Here is a 13,412-nt window from a genome sequence, read left to right on the forward strand (position 1 = left end):
CGGCAGCAGAGGGTGGGTGGCACCTCCACCCCGCGGCACCGAGCAAAGAAAGCCTCGCCTCCTCCCTTTCTCCAATTTACGTTCAGAATGCAGCACTGTGTCCCTAGGAGCTGTGCTGCTGAAGTCTCAGGAATCACGGGGTGGGGGTAGCGCCGAGCAAGGTGCAGCCACCCCACGGTCCGGGGGCTCTGCCCGCCCGCTCACCCCATGTCCTGCCCACAGCCCTGCACCAGCGGGTCACCTCCACCTTCTTGCCCACGGCCATCAAGTTCCATTACCTCTTCAACCTCCGGGACCTCTCCAACATATTCCAGGTACCAGTGGGGCTGTTCCCTTTAAAACACACTTAGTCCATGCTTTCCTTTGCTGTATGTCCTTGTAAGTACCCCAACCTTTTCCCAAGGCTGACTGCTTAAACTCTGAGTAGCAGCAAAGTAAACCTAGAGGACTGAGGGATTTGCGTGTTTGCCAGGGCTTGCTGTTCTCCACCCCCGAATGCCTGAAGAGTCCCATTGACCTGGTGCGGCTCTGGCTCCACGAAGCCGAGCGGGTCTATGGAGACAAGCTCATTGACGAAAAGGATCAAAAAAGCTTTGGAAAAATGCTAACCGACACCTGTAAAAAATTCTTTGATGTAAGTCGTGCTGGAAAACAAGGGAGCGTCCCTGCCCAACAGGGCTGCGTCGCAGGCTGGGCTCAGCCGGAGCGCGTGGCCGTGCCGGGAGCGCTGCGCGGGGCCAGGCGGGGTCCCTGCACCTCGTGCCCAGCGCTGCCCCTGCCTCTCCCAGGACCTCAGCGAGGACCTGGTGTTCGCCAGGCCCAACATCCACTGCCACTTCACCCAGGGCATCGGGGAGCCCAAGTACCTGCCGGTGCCAAGCTGGCCGTCGCTGAACAAGCTGCTGGGAGAAGCCTTAGAGAACTACAACGAGGTCAACGCCGTGATGAATTTGGTGAGCTCCCTGCCGCGGGACGTCTGCGTCAAGGCAGCGCGTAGGCACCGCTGTGACATCGCTCTCAGTCAGCTCCGTGCGATTAGGGGCGTTCACAGCGTTCAGTGCTGTGATTCAGAATATTAATCCTTCTCTTGTGTTTTCTTTAGGTGCTCTTTGAAGACGCGGTGTCTCATATTTGCAGAATTAGTCGGATCTTAGAGTCTCCCCGAGGGAATGCGCTGCTGGTGGGAGTAGGAGGCAGCGGGAAGCAAAGCCTTTCACGGCTAGCAGCTTACATTAGCTCTCTAGATGTGTTTCAGATGACGCTGAGGAAGGGATACAGCATCCCAGACCTTAAGGTGAGTGTGGTTTTCCTCCCACACCTCCTTGGGCGGCACAGCCCGCTGGCAGGGGCAGAGCATGCAAACGCTCTGCAGCAAGCTCTGTCGGAGCTGGGCACACCAGGGCACCCTGCTCTGCCCTGTGCACGTCTGCGCTGCCTGGGCTGCACAAAGGCGCCTGCTGATCATCCTCAGGTCCTGCTCCCCACGGCCACAGTGCTCCCCAACCAGGGGAGGGGCAGCAGCAGCCCGTAGGGCGGGTGCAACGTGGGCAGCCCCGTCTGAGCACACAGCATCAGGCACCCCGCACCTTCCCGAACACGGCCCCTGCCTCCCCGAGGGGCGCCAGGCTGGTCACAGGGCACGTGGCGTGGCGCTGCCCCTGCACGACGCCGGGCACCGTGCCTGGTTCTGCTCCGGAACGGCCACAGGTCTGACGGCTCCTCTCCCCTGCCCAGCTGGACCTCGCCTCCCAGTACATCAAGGCAGCCGTGAAGAACATCCCCACCGTGTTCCTGATGACGGACTCCCAAGTTGCTGAGGAATCGTTCTTGGTCCTAATCAATGACTTCTTGGCATCCGGGGAGGTGCCGGGGCTTTTTCAGGATGATGAGCTGGAAAACATTATCAGTGCCATGAGGCCGCAAGTGAAGTTTCTCGGATTGCAAGACTCAAGGGAAAACTGCTGGAAATTATTTATAGAAAAAGTCAGGCGTCAGTTAAAGGTAGGTGTGCACCCACAAAGGGTGTTTTGCAAGTGCTCTGACGTGCTTCATCCAAAATCTGTTTGCAAACATGACAGAGAATACTGTGGTTTCATTATGCTGTAATGAGTCCGAGTGAAAGACATTTTCAAAGCATCCTCAGCCAACTGCGAGCCCCGCGGCCCCAGGGGCGCAGCTGCTGACGCCCACGTCCTTACCTCTCAAGCAGAGGGGGTGCGAGCGGCCTCCTGGCACTCGCAGGGAGGCCAGCACCGGCACCGCGGCTGCGGCTGGCGGAAGGACCGGTGCCGGCCCAGCCCCTGCTGAGCAGAGCGGGGCACGCAGCCGCACACCGGCCCTGGGATCAGGGAAGGGGCTTTAGTGGGTGGGAGGCAAAGCCTCGGCGTTCACCAGCGCCGCGTGCAGCAGTGGGGAGCAGGTGGCACTGCCACCCCACCCAGCAGCACCGCCTGCCCAGGTGATCCTGTGCTTCTCCCCCGTGGGCTCCACGCTGCGGGTGCGGGCGAGGAGGTTCCCTGCTGTGGTCAACTGCACAGCCATCGACTGGTTCCACGAGTGGCCCGAGGATGCCCTGGTGTCCGTCAGCAGCAGGTTCCTGGAGGAAACGGGGGACATCGAGGTGAGCGCCGCAGGGGTCCCGGGTCAGGGCACACCGCGCCGCGAGGGGAGCAGCAGCTGCGTTCTGCTCCCTGCTCGTGGCAGCGAACCCGGGGATGGGGAGCGGGGACGAGCTCCCAGCTGGCGCTGCTGTCAGAGGCTGCAGCCTCACGCGGTGCACGTGGGACCAAACTCTCGTCCTTAAAAAGACACCACAATTAACAGCCAGGACCAGCTTTTCCACAGTGCAGCACAGGCTAGCCTGGGTGATGGGAGTCTGGGGAAAACCAAAGCAGGGCTTGAGAACGAACATTCGTGTTGTGACCGCCTACATTTTTCAGCTGCTATCAAGAAGCAGCGCTCTGCCTGCCGGCTTCTGCCGCTAGATGCGTAGCTAACGTTGCACGAACACTTGGTTTTACCCCTCGTGTGTGTGCTTCAGCAGTGCTCACTGTGGTGTTCTGATGCAGCCCGAGGTCAAGGTCTCCATCAGCCAGTTCATGTCCTACGTCCACACAAGTGTCAAGGAGATGTCTCAGATCTACCTGGCCACAGAGAGACGCTATAATTACACCACACCGAAGACCTTCCTGGAGCAGATAAAGCTCTACCAAAACCTGCTCTCTAAAAAGAGGAGCGAGCTCATTGCCAAGATCGAGCGGCTGGAGAACGGCTTGAGGAAGCTGCAGAGCACGGCATCGCAGGTGCCTGCTCCCGTCCTGGGGCGGGACGGTGGGAGCGAGCAGGGCAGCGAGAGCTGGGCACTCAGCAGAGCTTGCCCCACAAAAAGCTCTCGGCTCGGGTGATCGGCCGCCTTGGCTGCTGGGGTGGGATCGCACAGGCAGCAGTGCAGCCCCTACCAAAGAGCTCAGCACCTCCCATGGGAGCACAGCAGTGCAGGGCTGCCGGCCAGGGGTTCCTGCAGGGTGGTGGCAGTGGCCGGGGATCCGAGCCATGCCAAGCTGCTGCTGCAAGGCATCCGACCCACTCCCATCCTCCTCCATCCAGGTGGACGACCTGAAAGCCAAACTGGCGATCCAGGAGGCAGAACTGAAGCAGAAGAATGAGGACGCAGATAAACTGATCCACGTGGTGGGCGTTGAAACGGAGAAGGTCAGCAAGGAGAAAGCCATCGCTGATGAGGAGGAGCTGAAGGTCCAGGCCATCAACACGGTACGCAGGCTGGGGCAGCACGAGCTCTGTCAGCACCGTGGCGCTGTGGCCGTAGCCAGCACCGGGCACAGCTGCTCACCCTGTCCCATCCCCTCACCTACCCAGAATGTGGCTGAAAAGCAGCGAGCCTGTGAGACCGACCTGGCGAAGGCAGAGCCCGCGCTCATCGCCGCCCAGGAGGCCCTCAACACTCTCAACAAGGTGTGAGAGCCCCCGCTGGGGTGCGGCTCCCCGGGGGTACCAGCACTGCTCTGGGACCCCAGCCCTGCCCTGTGCCAGGCGATGCTCAGCAGCCCCTGGTCCCTTCCCAGAACAACCTGACGGAGCTGAAGTCCTTCGGGTCCCCACCCCAAGCGGTGGTGAATGTCACGGCAGCCGTGATGATCCTGACAGCGCCCAACGGCAAGATACCAAAGGATAAGAGCTGGAAGGTGGCAAAGGTCATGATGGGAAAAGTAGACACCTTCCTTGATGCCTTGAAGAAGTTTGACAAGGAGCACATCCCGGAGGCGTGCCTCAAGGCGTTTCAGTGAGTGCCACCCGGGAAGGACCGGCGCGGGGCTGGGGACAGACAGCTCTCCGAAGGGCTCTGGGTGACACTGCCTGGGGACAGCCCTGGCCACAAGCACACCCGGGGGCACCAGCCCCACTCTGCCGCAGCCTCACCGCCCCCACTACCTCCTGCCCCTGCCCGTGACAAAGCATCCTCGTGCGCCTCTGCTCTGGAGACCCTGAGCAGCACCCGGGTTTGGGGACAGGGGATGGGGCGCCAGCGGGACGCAGGTGCCAGCCGCACTGAGCACCAAACCCAGGCACAGGCTCTGCCCTCCAAAACTGCACCCGTGAGCTGCGCCAAGTGGAGCGGGACAGGAGCCACCGCTGGCCTCGGCGGGGAGGCTCAGCGCGGCACGTTCTCCCTCTCCAGGCCCTACCAGTCAGACCCCAGCTTTGATCCGGAGTTTATAATGTCAAAGTCAACGGCCGCGGCAGGTCTGTGCTCCTGGTGTTTGAACATTGTCCGCTTCTATGAGGTGTACTGTGACGTGGAGCCCAAGCGGCAGGCGCTCGAGGAAGCGAACACGGAGCTGGCAGAGGCGCAAGAAAAACTCAGTCGCATTAAGAACAAGATCGCGGTAAGTGCGCGCTGCCTCCCGGGCAGTCCCCATCCAGGGCTGGCTGCTGGAGCCCGCGGCTGTTTGCCTTGGCTGGCGTCCACCATGGCTCCAGATCAGCCGCTAACCATTCAGCTGCGGGCCACGGAGAGATGCCAGCAATGAATTAGAAAGATTCTTATCATTTGTGCAGCCCGGAGTCCAGGTGCTGTGTCTTCTCAACAGGGACTGCAAGCTCATTAGAGCCTGCAAAGCTTTCTCCTGGCCTGCAAGCTTGCTGCAGTTGCATATTGTATGTGTGGGAGCTAACTGTAAATGTGTTGTCTTTTGAAGGACCTGAATGCCAATTTGGCAACTCTCACTGCACAGTTTGAGAAAGCTACGGCTGAGAAAATCAAATGTCAGCAAGAGGCTGATGCAACTAACAGAGTCATCACACTAGCAAACAGGTACTGTGCAAGCATGGGGCTGGGGCAAAGCAAGCAGCTGGCACCGCCTGCTGCTCCCTGCCTTGCCTTGCTCCCTCCAACATTGACCTTTGGGTCAATGCCAGATTCAGGCCCCTCACTTCCCCCAGATTAAAAATTCCCACATGCGAATTGGGCCAGAAACTCGCAGCGATGCGGTGGGGCAGGATGGTGCAGCCGCAGAGCTGTGGGCCCTGAGGCAAAGGCAGCCCACAGCCCGAGCTCCCCCTCTGCCAAATTCACCAGCAGAGCTGGGTCCATCGAACCGGGCGTTTGGCGAGGGCTGCACTGCGTGTCCCGGCTGGGTCCCTGCACTGTGCCGTCTGCTCCAACCCTGCAGGCTCATTGGGGGGCTGGCGTCCGAAAACGTTCGCTGGGCTGAGTCGGTGGAGATGCTCAGAGAGCAGGAGAAGACGCTGTGCGGGGACGTGCTGCTCATCTCCGCCTTCGTGTCCTACGTCGGCTACTTCACCAAGAAGTACAGGGACGAGCTGATGGAGAAGTACTGGATCCCCTACCTCGAGGCGCTGAAGGTGAGCGGCTGCGGAGCCCCCCGGGCAGCTCTGCCCCCTGCCCCGGCACCGAGGGGCCCACGCTGCTCAGGGGCTGGGCATCCAACGTCCCCCCCGTGGCAGGTGCCCATCCCCACCACCCCGGGGCTGGACCCCCTCAGCCTCCTCACCGATGCTGCCGACGTGGCTGCGTGGAGCAACCAGAGGCTGCCCAGTGACCGCACGTCCACCGAGAACGCCACCATCCTCTGCAACACCCAGCGGTGGCCGCTGGTCGTGGACGCCCAGCTGCAGGGCATCAAGTGGATCAAGAACAAATACAGGGAGGAGCTGAAAGCCATCCGGCTGGGCCAGAGGAGGTGGGTTTGGGGGGGCGGCTGCCCTCCCCCTGTGCCCCAGGGGCTGTGCACGCCCATCAGAGCCGAGGCACCTGAGAGCAGCAGGGGCCAGGGTGCGCTGCAGGGTCTGGCTGGGGGGCATTTGCCCAACCTCACCACGAGGCCCCCCTCCCTGCCCGGCTGCAGCTACCTGGACACCATCGAGCAGGCGGTTTCTGAAGGACACACGCTGCTGATCGAGGACATCGGTGAGACAGTGGAGCCGGTGCTGGACCACCTGCTGGGCAGGAACACCATCAAGAAGGGCAGGTCGGCACGCACACTTGTCTCTGGTGGCCAAGGAGTTGTACCTGCTGGGAGACCCACTGCTGCCCTAAAATGTCCGTTTATGCCCCATTTGCATGACAGCAGCTGGGGCCGGATCCATCCACCCTTCACGTGGGAGCCCCTGGCCACATCCCCCGCTTTTCTCATGGTCTACACTTGTAGTCAATGGGACTTTAGGGCTGTTCTGGTCCGCTGAGTCTGGTTCATTTAGTGATTTAAGAAGACCACGTTCCCCAGTGCACCTGCAGGATAAAGCCTGATAAATCAGGATGTTTTTTTCTGGCAGACATGGGCACGTGGTCAGCGATGGGGCTCCTGCCCCACATCCCACACCATGTTGGTGCTCCCAGCCCTGATGCAGGAGCGCTGCCTGCACCGGCTGCACCCGCGGGGAGCTGCACCCCTGGTGGCCTTCCCTGGGCTCATGGCACGGCACCCACAACATCAGGAGCCCAGAAGCAGCCTCAGATTCCCTCTGCTCCTCGGTCCTTTGCCCTGCACAGGCTGTTTTGGCTCTTCTGCCCTTGCTGTGCCACTTCCCGAGCAGAGAAAAACATCTCGAGGGTCTGGAAACAGCACGCGGGTGGAGGGCTTCTCTCTTTCAGAAGTCACTGCCAAATCTACAGAAATTAATCTAATTGCCTGAACAGATACATTAAGATAGGCGATAAAGAAGTGGAATATCACCCCCGCTTCCGTCTGATCCTGCACACCAAGTACTTCAACCCTCACTACAAGCCCGAGATGCAGGCGCAGTGCACCCTGATCAACTTCCTGGTGACCCGCGAGGGGCTGGAGGACCAGCTGCTGGCCGCCGTCGTGGCCAAGGAGCGCCCGGACCTGGAGGACCTGAAGGTGCGTGGCCGGCGGCGGGGGCTGCGGCAGCGGGGAGACGGCTTCTCTCTGCTGACCGATTCCTTTGTGTGTTCTGGGGGTTGGCTTGTTTGTTTTTGTGGCTGCTTTTGCTTATTTATTGATCTATTGGTCTGTTTATTTATCGTTTGTGGGTTTTGTTCTCCCCGTGCCTGCCGCCTGCGGTGCGCTCGCTGCTGCGCCCTGCGTCCGTGCGGCCGCACTTCGGGGGCTTCGTGAGCTGGGGTTGTTCTCTCGGGGACCTATCACTCATCCAGCCAGTGCATCCCCTTGTCCGGTGTTGTGCTTGTAAACAGAGGACTTATAATTAATACAAAAAAAGATAAAGTCAGCGAAACTGCTAATGAGCTGCAGTCTACTGCACGCTCTTTGTTAGGGAGCTCCCAGTGCAGATCCTGGCTGGCAATGCCAGGGGGGTCACCGCAGGCTCTTGAAGGAGTCACGGCTCTCCTGGGCATTGGTGTTGCAGGCAAATCTCACAAAAAGCCAGAACGAGTTTAAGATCAACCTGAAGGAGCTGGAGGACTCCCTGCTCGCCCGGCTCTCTGCCGCGTCAGGGAACTTCCTGGGGGACACCGCGCTGGTGGAGAACCTGGAGACAACGAAGCGCACGGCCACGGAAATCGAGGAGAAAGTAGGCGAGCTGCCCCCACGCCGGGAGCGGCGGCCCCGTGGGCACCAGTGGGGGATCGGGCGCTGCCTCGGGGTGCGGCAGTAACACCGTGCTCGTGGGCCTCCAGGTGAAAGAAGCGAAAGTCACAGAAGGTGAAATAAACATTGCAAGGGAGAACTACAGGCCAGCGGCAGAAAGAGCATCCCTGCTGTACTTCATCCTGAGCGACCTCAACAAAATCAACCCCATCTACCAGTTCTCCCTAAAGGTGAGCATAAAGCGAGGTGGTACTTGATCTGTATGGGACAGGCGTCTGGGGGATGCGGGAGGTTCGGCGTTCCAGCATTTATGCTTCCAATAAAGCACTCAGGAGCACAGGTGCTGAGCCCACCCTGGCTCTCCATTAGGCCTTCAACGTGGTCTTTGAGAAAGCCATTCAGCGAACGACTCCGGCCGAGGACGTCAAGCAACGGGTGATCAACCTGACAGATGAGATCACCTACTCGGTCTTCATGTACACTGCACGGGGACTCTTTGAGAGAGACAAACTCATTTTCCTGGCCCAGGTTGCCTTCCAGGTAATAGGAGCAAATGCATCAGGCTGCTGTTTTTTAGTATTTTTTCTGAATTTGTGTTATTTTAGACACATTCTCCTACTGCTGTGCTGCCACTGGAGGCTCAGGAACCTCTTGCCCGGTGCATGCTGTGCCGCAGGGCTGCAGTCTACTGTGCGGCAGCCACAACAACGCGCTCCCTTCTCACCAGATCCTGGCCATCAAGAAAGAAGTGAGCCCGCTGGAGCTGGACTTCCTCTTGCGCTTCCCTTTCAAGGCCGGCGTTGCGTCCCCTGTGGACTTCCTGCAGTCCCAGGGGTGGGGAGGCATCAAGGTGGGTCCTGAGTTCACCATCGGTGCTGGTGCGGTCCCAGGCGCGGTGTGGCAGCAGGTTCGGGCTGAGCTGTGGCACCCAGGGAGGGAGCGCAGAGCCAACACCGGCTGCAGGTGGTGAGAGGTGGCTCCTCCTGGCCCCATGAGACCGGGAAGGAGCAGGGGCAGCGGTGCTGAGGATGGGTGCTGAGTCCAGCCGCTGCCTGACGGGCTCCAGAGGCAGCACCTCCCACTGCACTCGCTGTGCCTGCCTTTCCTGCTCATGCTAGGGGAGGGCGTAAGGGAAAATGGACAAAAGGTTGCTCTCAACAGCAAAACGATGTTTATGGTTAAGTTGTGTTTTGCTGCAGTTTGGGCCGTCATTGGTAGCAGCATCCCCCCCCCCCCATGTGCCCGGCTTCTTGTCCCATGAAGGGATGTCCCAGACATGCCCCCACATTCAGCATCCCCATTCCCCTGGCACCCTGCACACCTTGGGGGGGAAGGGGGGCATTCCCCTCCTGACCCTGAAACAGCCGTGCCCAGCACCGGGCCGCTCTCACGGCTGCCAGGGCCCGTCTGTGGCACCACGCGCCCGGTGCTGCGGTGGCCCCCGAGCCGGGTGGAGCAGCGCCCAGCGAGGGTCCCGTCTTCCTCTGCCGGACCTGCAGGCCCTCTCGGAAATGGATGAGTTCAAGAACTTGGATAGTGACATCGAGGGCTCAGCAAAGCGATGGAAAAAATTTGTCGAGTCTGAGGTGCCCGAGAAGGAGGTGTTCCCGAAGGAGTGGAAGAACAAAACGGCCCTGCAGAAGCTGTGCATGCTGCGCTGCATGCGGCCGGACAGGATGACCTACGCCGTCAGGTGCCCAAAACCCGCCCGGCTCGTGCAGCTTGGCTCCTCCCCGGCGAGAGGCCGCGTCTCCAGCAAGCGCATTTGTTCCCGGCTCACATGCGGGGCTTTGCCTTTCTGTAGGAACTTTGTGGAAGAGCAGATGGGCAGCAAGTTTGTGGAAGGAAGAAGTGTTGAGTTCTCCAAGTCGTACGAGGAGAGCAGCCCCTCCACACCCGTGTTTTTCATTCTCTCCCCTGGCGTCGACCCTCTGAAGGACGTGGAAGCCCTGGGTAAGCTGGTTCCTCAGCCAGCACCAGTTCACAAAGGCTTTGGTTTGGTGCTCGTTTAATGGCAGGAGCTGCACAGCCCCACCTTCCTAACAAAATACGCGTTGTGGCTGTCTCCCCTCCCCAGGCAGGAAGCTGAACTTCACCATCGACAACGGGCGGATCCACAACGTCTCGCTGGGGCAGGGCCAGGAGGCGGTGGCAGAACGCGTGCTGGAGGTGGCGGCCGAGCAGGGGCACTGGGTCATCCTGCAGGTGGGTGGGGGCTGCCCGGCCCCGTGGCACCGCGATGCCCCGGGAGCTGGGGTCCCAAACGCAGCCCAGCCGGGCGTGCAGAGGCCCGCGGCACTGCCGGCCCGGCGTGGGGAGCTCCGCATGCTGGTTTCTCAGCGCTCCCCACACTGCAGCAGCGTTGCTGTGGCATCCCCAGCCCGAGCAGCACCACATCGCGCTGCAGCTGCTCCCCGCAGAGCAGCGATTCCTGAGGTTGAATTTCAGAGCACGCCGTGCAGCAGGGCTCTGTGTTGCAGAACATCCACCTGGTGGCACGCTGGCTGGGCACGCTGGAGAAGCGAGTGGAGCGGCACGGCATGGGCAGCCACGCAGACTACCGGGTGTTCATGAGTGCCGAGCCGGCCCCCAGCCCCGAGACACACATCATCCCGCAGGGCCTGCTGGAGAACGCCATCAAAATCACCAACGAGCCGCCCACCGGCATGTACGCCAACCTGCACAAAGCCCTCGACCTCTTCTCCCAGGTACCTGCACCCTGCTCCCCCCGCGCTGCCCCCCCACTGCTGCCGGCTCCCCCGGTCCTGGCCCCGCAGCCCCGGGGCCGAGCCCCCATCGGTGCCGTGCCGGGAGCCAGACCCAGGCACCTTCACACGGGCGTCGGGGAGAGCCGGAGCCCCCGGGGCTGCCAGGGCTGGGTGGCGCTGGAAGGCTGCTGGCTTGCCCCAGAGCCGGGCGGCACCGCGCTGCCCCAACCAGCCAGCCAAGCGTGCCGGGGGCGTGAGCCCGAGCATGTCCATGTGTATAAATTCCTCATTTCTTTAATGAACAATCAAGCGTAATAATTAACTAGTCAGCAAGCCTTTAAAAGATAAGTTTATGTGTTTCTTCTTTTCTTTTTAAATATACTCCCTTCAGTTCTGCTTTGCTATCACCTGTAAATTTTCTTCAACAGACAGGGCTGATGGTGATATTCACTTTTTCACTTGCAAACCCACTCTCATTTCTTCCACTGCAGGACACGTTAGAGATGTGCAGCAAAGAGATTGAGTTCAAATGCATCCTGTTTGCGCTCTGCTACTTCCACGCTGTGGTGGCAGAGCGGCGCAAGTTTGGTGCTCAGGGCTGGAACAGGTCTTACCCCTTCAATAACGGTGACCTGACCATATCGATTAACGTCCTGTACAATTACCTGGAGGCCAACCCAAAGGTAAGGTCCTTACAAAGCAACCACACCTCGGGGGAAGGGGCAAAGCCCTGGTTTGCTGCACAAACGCCTCCTCTTGTGGGAACTGTGCAGCAGGGCTGTGGCACGCACGCATTGAGCACGGGCTGGGAGCAGAGCACACACTGGCTCGGGCCCCTGGCTTGGTTGTTGTGTTGGTTTTTTCTAAACACACCTTCCTACCCAGACCACAAAGCATGCCCCAAGAATGGCGGTGCAAGGAGCAGGCTTGGGCTTCCCACCCTGAGCGGAGCCCTGCCCAGCCATGCCCTTCAGCCGCGCGCTGCTGACCCGAGTAAAGCCAGAGGGCAGGGTGCAGGAGCGCCGTGGCCGAGCCCAGACGGGGACGGGGCAATCTGTGGGCGAGCACAAGACACCTCCACGGCCACAGTCCCATGTCCTGTTCCACTTTGCTTCTGCAGGACCTAGGGCACTGCCACATCCATGGGTCAAACTGAGAGCTCGTGTGGCTCTACGGCTCATGCAGCCGCCCTCAGGTCCTGCAAGGGGCTTCTTGGAGCCCCACAGGCAACAGGAAGCTCAGGGGGAGCATCTGTCTCCTTGTAGGTACCGTGGGATGATCTCCGGTACCTCTTTGGTGAAATTATGTACGGTGGGCACATCACAGACGACTGGGACCGCCGGCTGTGTCGGACTTACCTGAGTGAATACATCAGTGCAGAGATGCTGGACGGGGAACTGTACTTAGCTCCGGGATTTTTGATCCCTCCCAGCTTGGATTACAAGGTAAGATAGACCTCTCTCATCATAGGCTGTGGTAATTAGCATTACAGTTTGCTGTGGAAAACCACTGCTCTGGATTAAGGCATGCTAGTCACAGTTCCCTTGTGCAAACCAAGAGGGAGTGTAGGAAAAAAAGTTGTGCCTTTTCAATCCAGTGGAAACAGGCAGAATCACTGGAAAAATGATTCTTGTGGCTGGTGTGGTAAGGAAAAGACTTATTTAAGTGGAAAATCATCTTAAATAAGCAACGCCAACTAGCCGTGAAGCACCATCAGCAGAAAAACAATGATGCACTTTCAAGGCTGAAGTGAAACTGCTCATACGTAAGTAGCCGCTGCAGTGACATCAGTAACTGCCTCGTGCTCAGGGCTACCACGAGTACATCGATGACAACCTGCCCCCAGAGAGCCCCTACTTGTACGGCCTTCACCCCAACGCAGAGATCGGCTTCCTGACCGTCACTTCGGAGAGGCTTTTTCGGACAGTTTTAGAAATGCAGCCCAAAGAATCGGATGCTGGAGGAGGTGCCGGCGTCTCCCGGGAGGAAAAGGCAAGTGAAGCTTCTGCTTCTTTACAGCAAACACGGGTGCTGCAGAGGCCACGAGGGGGCTGGCTGGGGAGGGCAGAGACAGGCCCCCACACAATCACCCAGAGAATGCAAGCGGCAGGGACAACCGACCCCTGCCAGTGCAGGAGAGCGCAGAGCTGCAGTGCCAGCACAGCAGCAGGCTGCACGCTGTCAGCCTGGCACAGGGGGGCTGCCAGCTCAGCGCTCACGAGCCGGATGCTCCTCCAAGGAGGTTTTATTTGAGTATGTTTGCACTGGGTTTGGGTGTCCATGCTCGCCCTTCCATTGGGTACTGGCAATGTAATTGAAGCAAGCACCTCGCCCCTCTACAGCTGCTGAGTTGCAGCACTGCCCCCGCAGCCAGGGGCCTGAAGCCAGGGCACACAGCGTGGTGCCGCGGTCACCCTCAGGGCCCGTGGCTGCTCTCTTCCAGCACCTCTGTGAAACCCAGAGGGTACAAACGCTGCCCACCAGTTTGTGTGTGCTTACTCAACATGAACACAGGGTGCAGTTACAAGAGGCAGCAGCGTTCAGAAAGGTTACTCTGACAGGTAGGGACGTGCCAAAGGCAAAGTGTGGCTCACGCACAGCATCCTCAGCAGCTAGAGGGTGCTTAGTAATTTCCTTTCATGATGACAACTAC

General features: G+C 59.8%; 1 protein-coding gene across 8 annotated transcripts in view; it reads left to right on the forward strand.

Moving 5' to 3' along the window:
- Window positions 1–13,412, forward strand: part of DNAH17 (dynein axonemal heavy chain 17) — a 37,614-nt gene that overhangs the window by 21,414 nt on the left and 2,788 nt on the right. For 5 of the 8 annotated variants that reach the window (XM_083805159.1, XM_083805160.1, XM_083805157.1 and 2 more), the window contains 26 exons: window positions 223–314; window positions 473–634; window positions 789–953; window positions 1,103–1,294; window positions 1,735–2,001; window positions 2,459–2,620; window positions 3,069–3,302; window positions 3,607–3,972; window positions 4,083–4,300; window positions 4,697–4,904; window positions 5,217–5,332; window positions 5,691–5,883; window positions 5,986–6,221; window positions 6,387–6,509; window positions 7,178–7,382; window positions 7,870–8,034; window positions 8,141–8,281; window positions 8,421–8,591; window positions 8,779–8,901; window positions 9,551–9,744; window positions 9,856–10,004; window positions 10,129–10,256; window positions 10,532–10,759; window positions 11,251–11,442; window positions 12,025–12,204; window positions 12,569–12,751. In XM_083805159.1, the coding sequence (XP_083661285.1) occupies window positions 223–314; window positions 473–634; window positions 789–953; window positions 1,103–1,294; window positions 1,735–2,001; window positions 2,459–2,620; window positions 3,069–3,302; window positions 3,607–3,972; window positions 4,083–4,300; window positions 4,697–4,904; window positions 5,217–5,332; window positions 5,691–5,883; window positions 5,986–6,221; window positions 6,387–6,509; window positions 7,178–7,382; window positions 7,870–8,034; window positions 8,141–8,281; window positions 8,421–8,591; window positions 8,779–8,901; window positions 9,551–9,744; window positions 9,856–10,004; window positions 10,129–10,256; window positions 10,532–10,759; window positions 11,251–11,442; window positions 12,025–12,204; window positions 12,569–12,751 (4,793 nt within the window). The remainder of the gene's footprint in view (window positions 1–222; window positions 315–472; window positions 635–788; window positions 954–1,102; window positions 1,295–1,734; window positions 2,002–2,458; window positions 2,621–3,068; window positions 3,303–3,606; window positions 3,973–4,082; window positions 4,301–4,696; window positions 4,905–5,216; window positions 5,333–5,690; window positions 5,884–5,985; window positions 6,222–6,386; window positions 6,510–7,177; window positions 7,383–7,869; window positions 8,035–8,140; window positions 8,282–8,420; window positions 8,592–8,778; window positions 8,902–9,550; window positions 9,745–9,855; window positions 10,005–10,128; window positions 10,257–10,531; window positions 10,760–11,250; window positions 11,443–12,024; window positions 12,205–12,568; window positions 12,752–13,412) is intronic. The other 3 variants (XM_083805158.1, XM_083805162.1, XM_083805163.1) reach the window with 1 other exon arrangement.

This window comes from Anser anser, assembly GCF_964211835.1.
Source record: "Anser anser genome assembly, chromosome: 19".
Lineage (NCBI taxonomy): Eukaryota > Metazoa > Chordata > Aves > Anseriformes > Anatidae > Anser > Anser anser.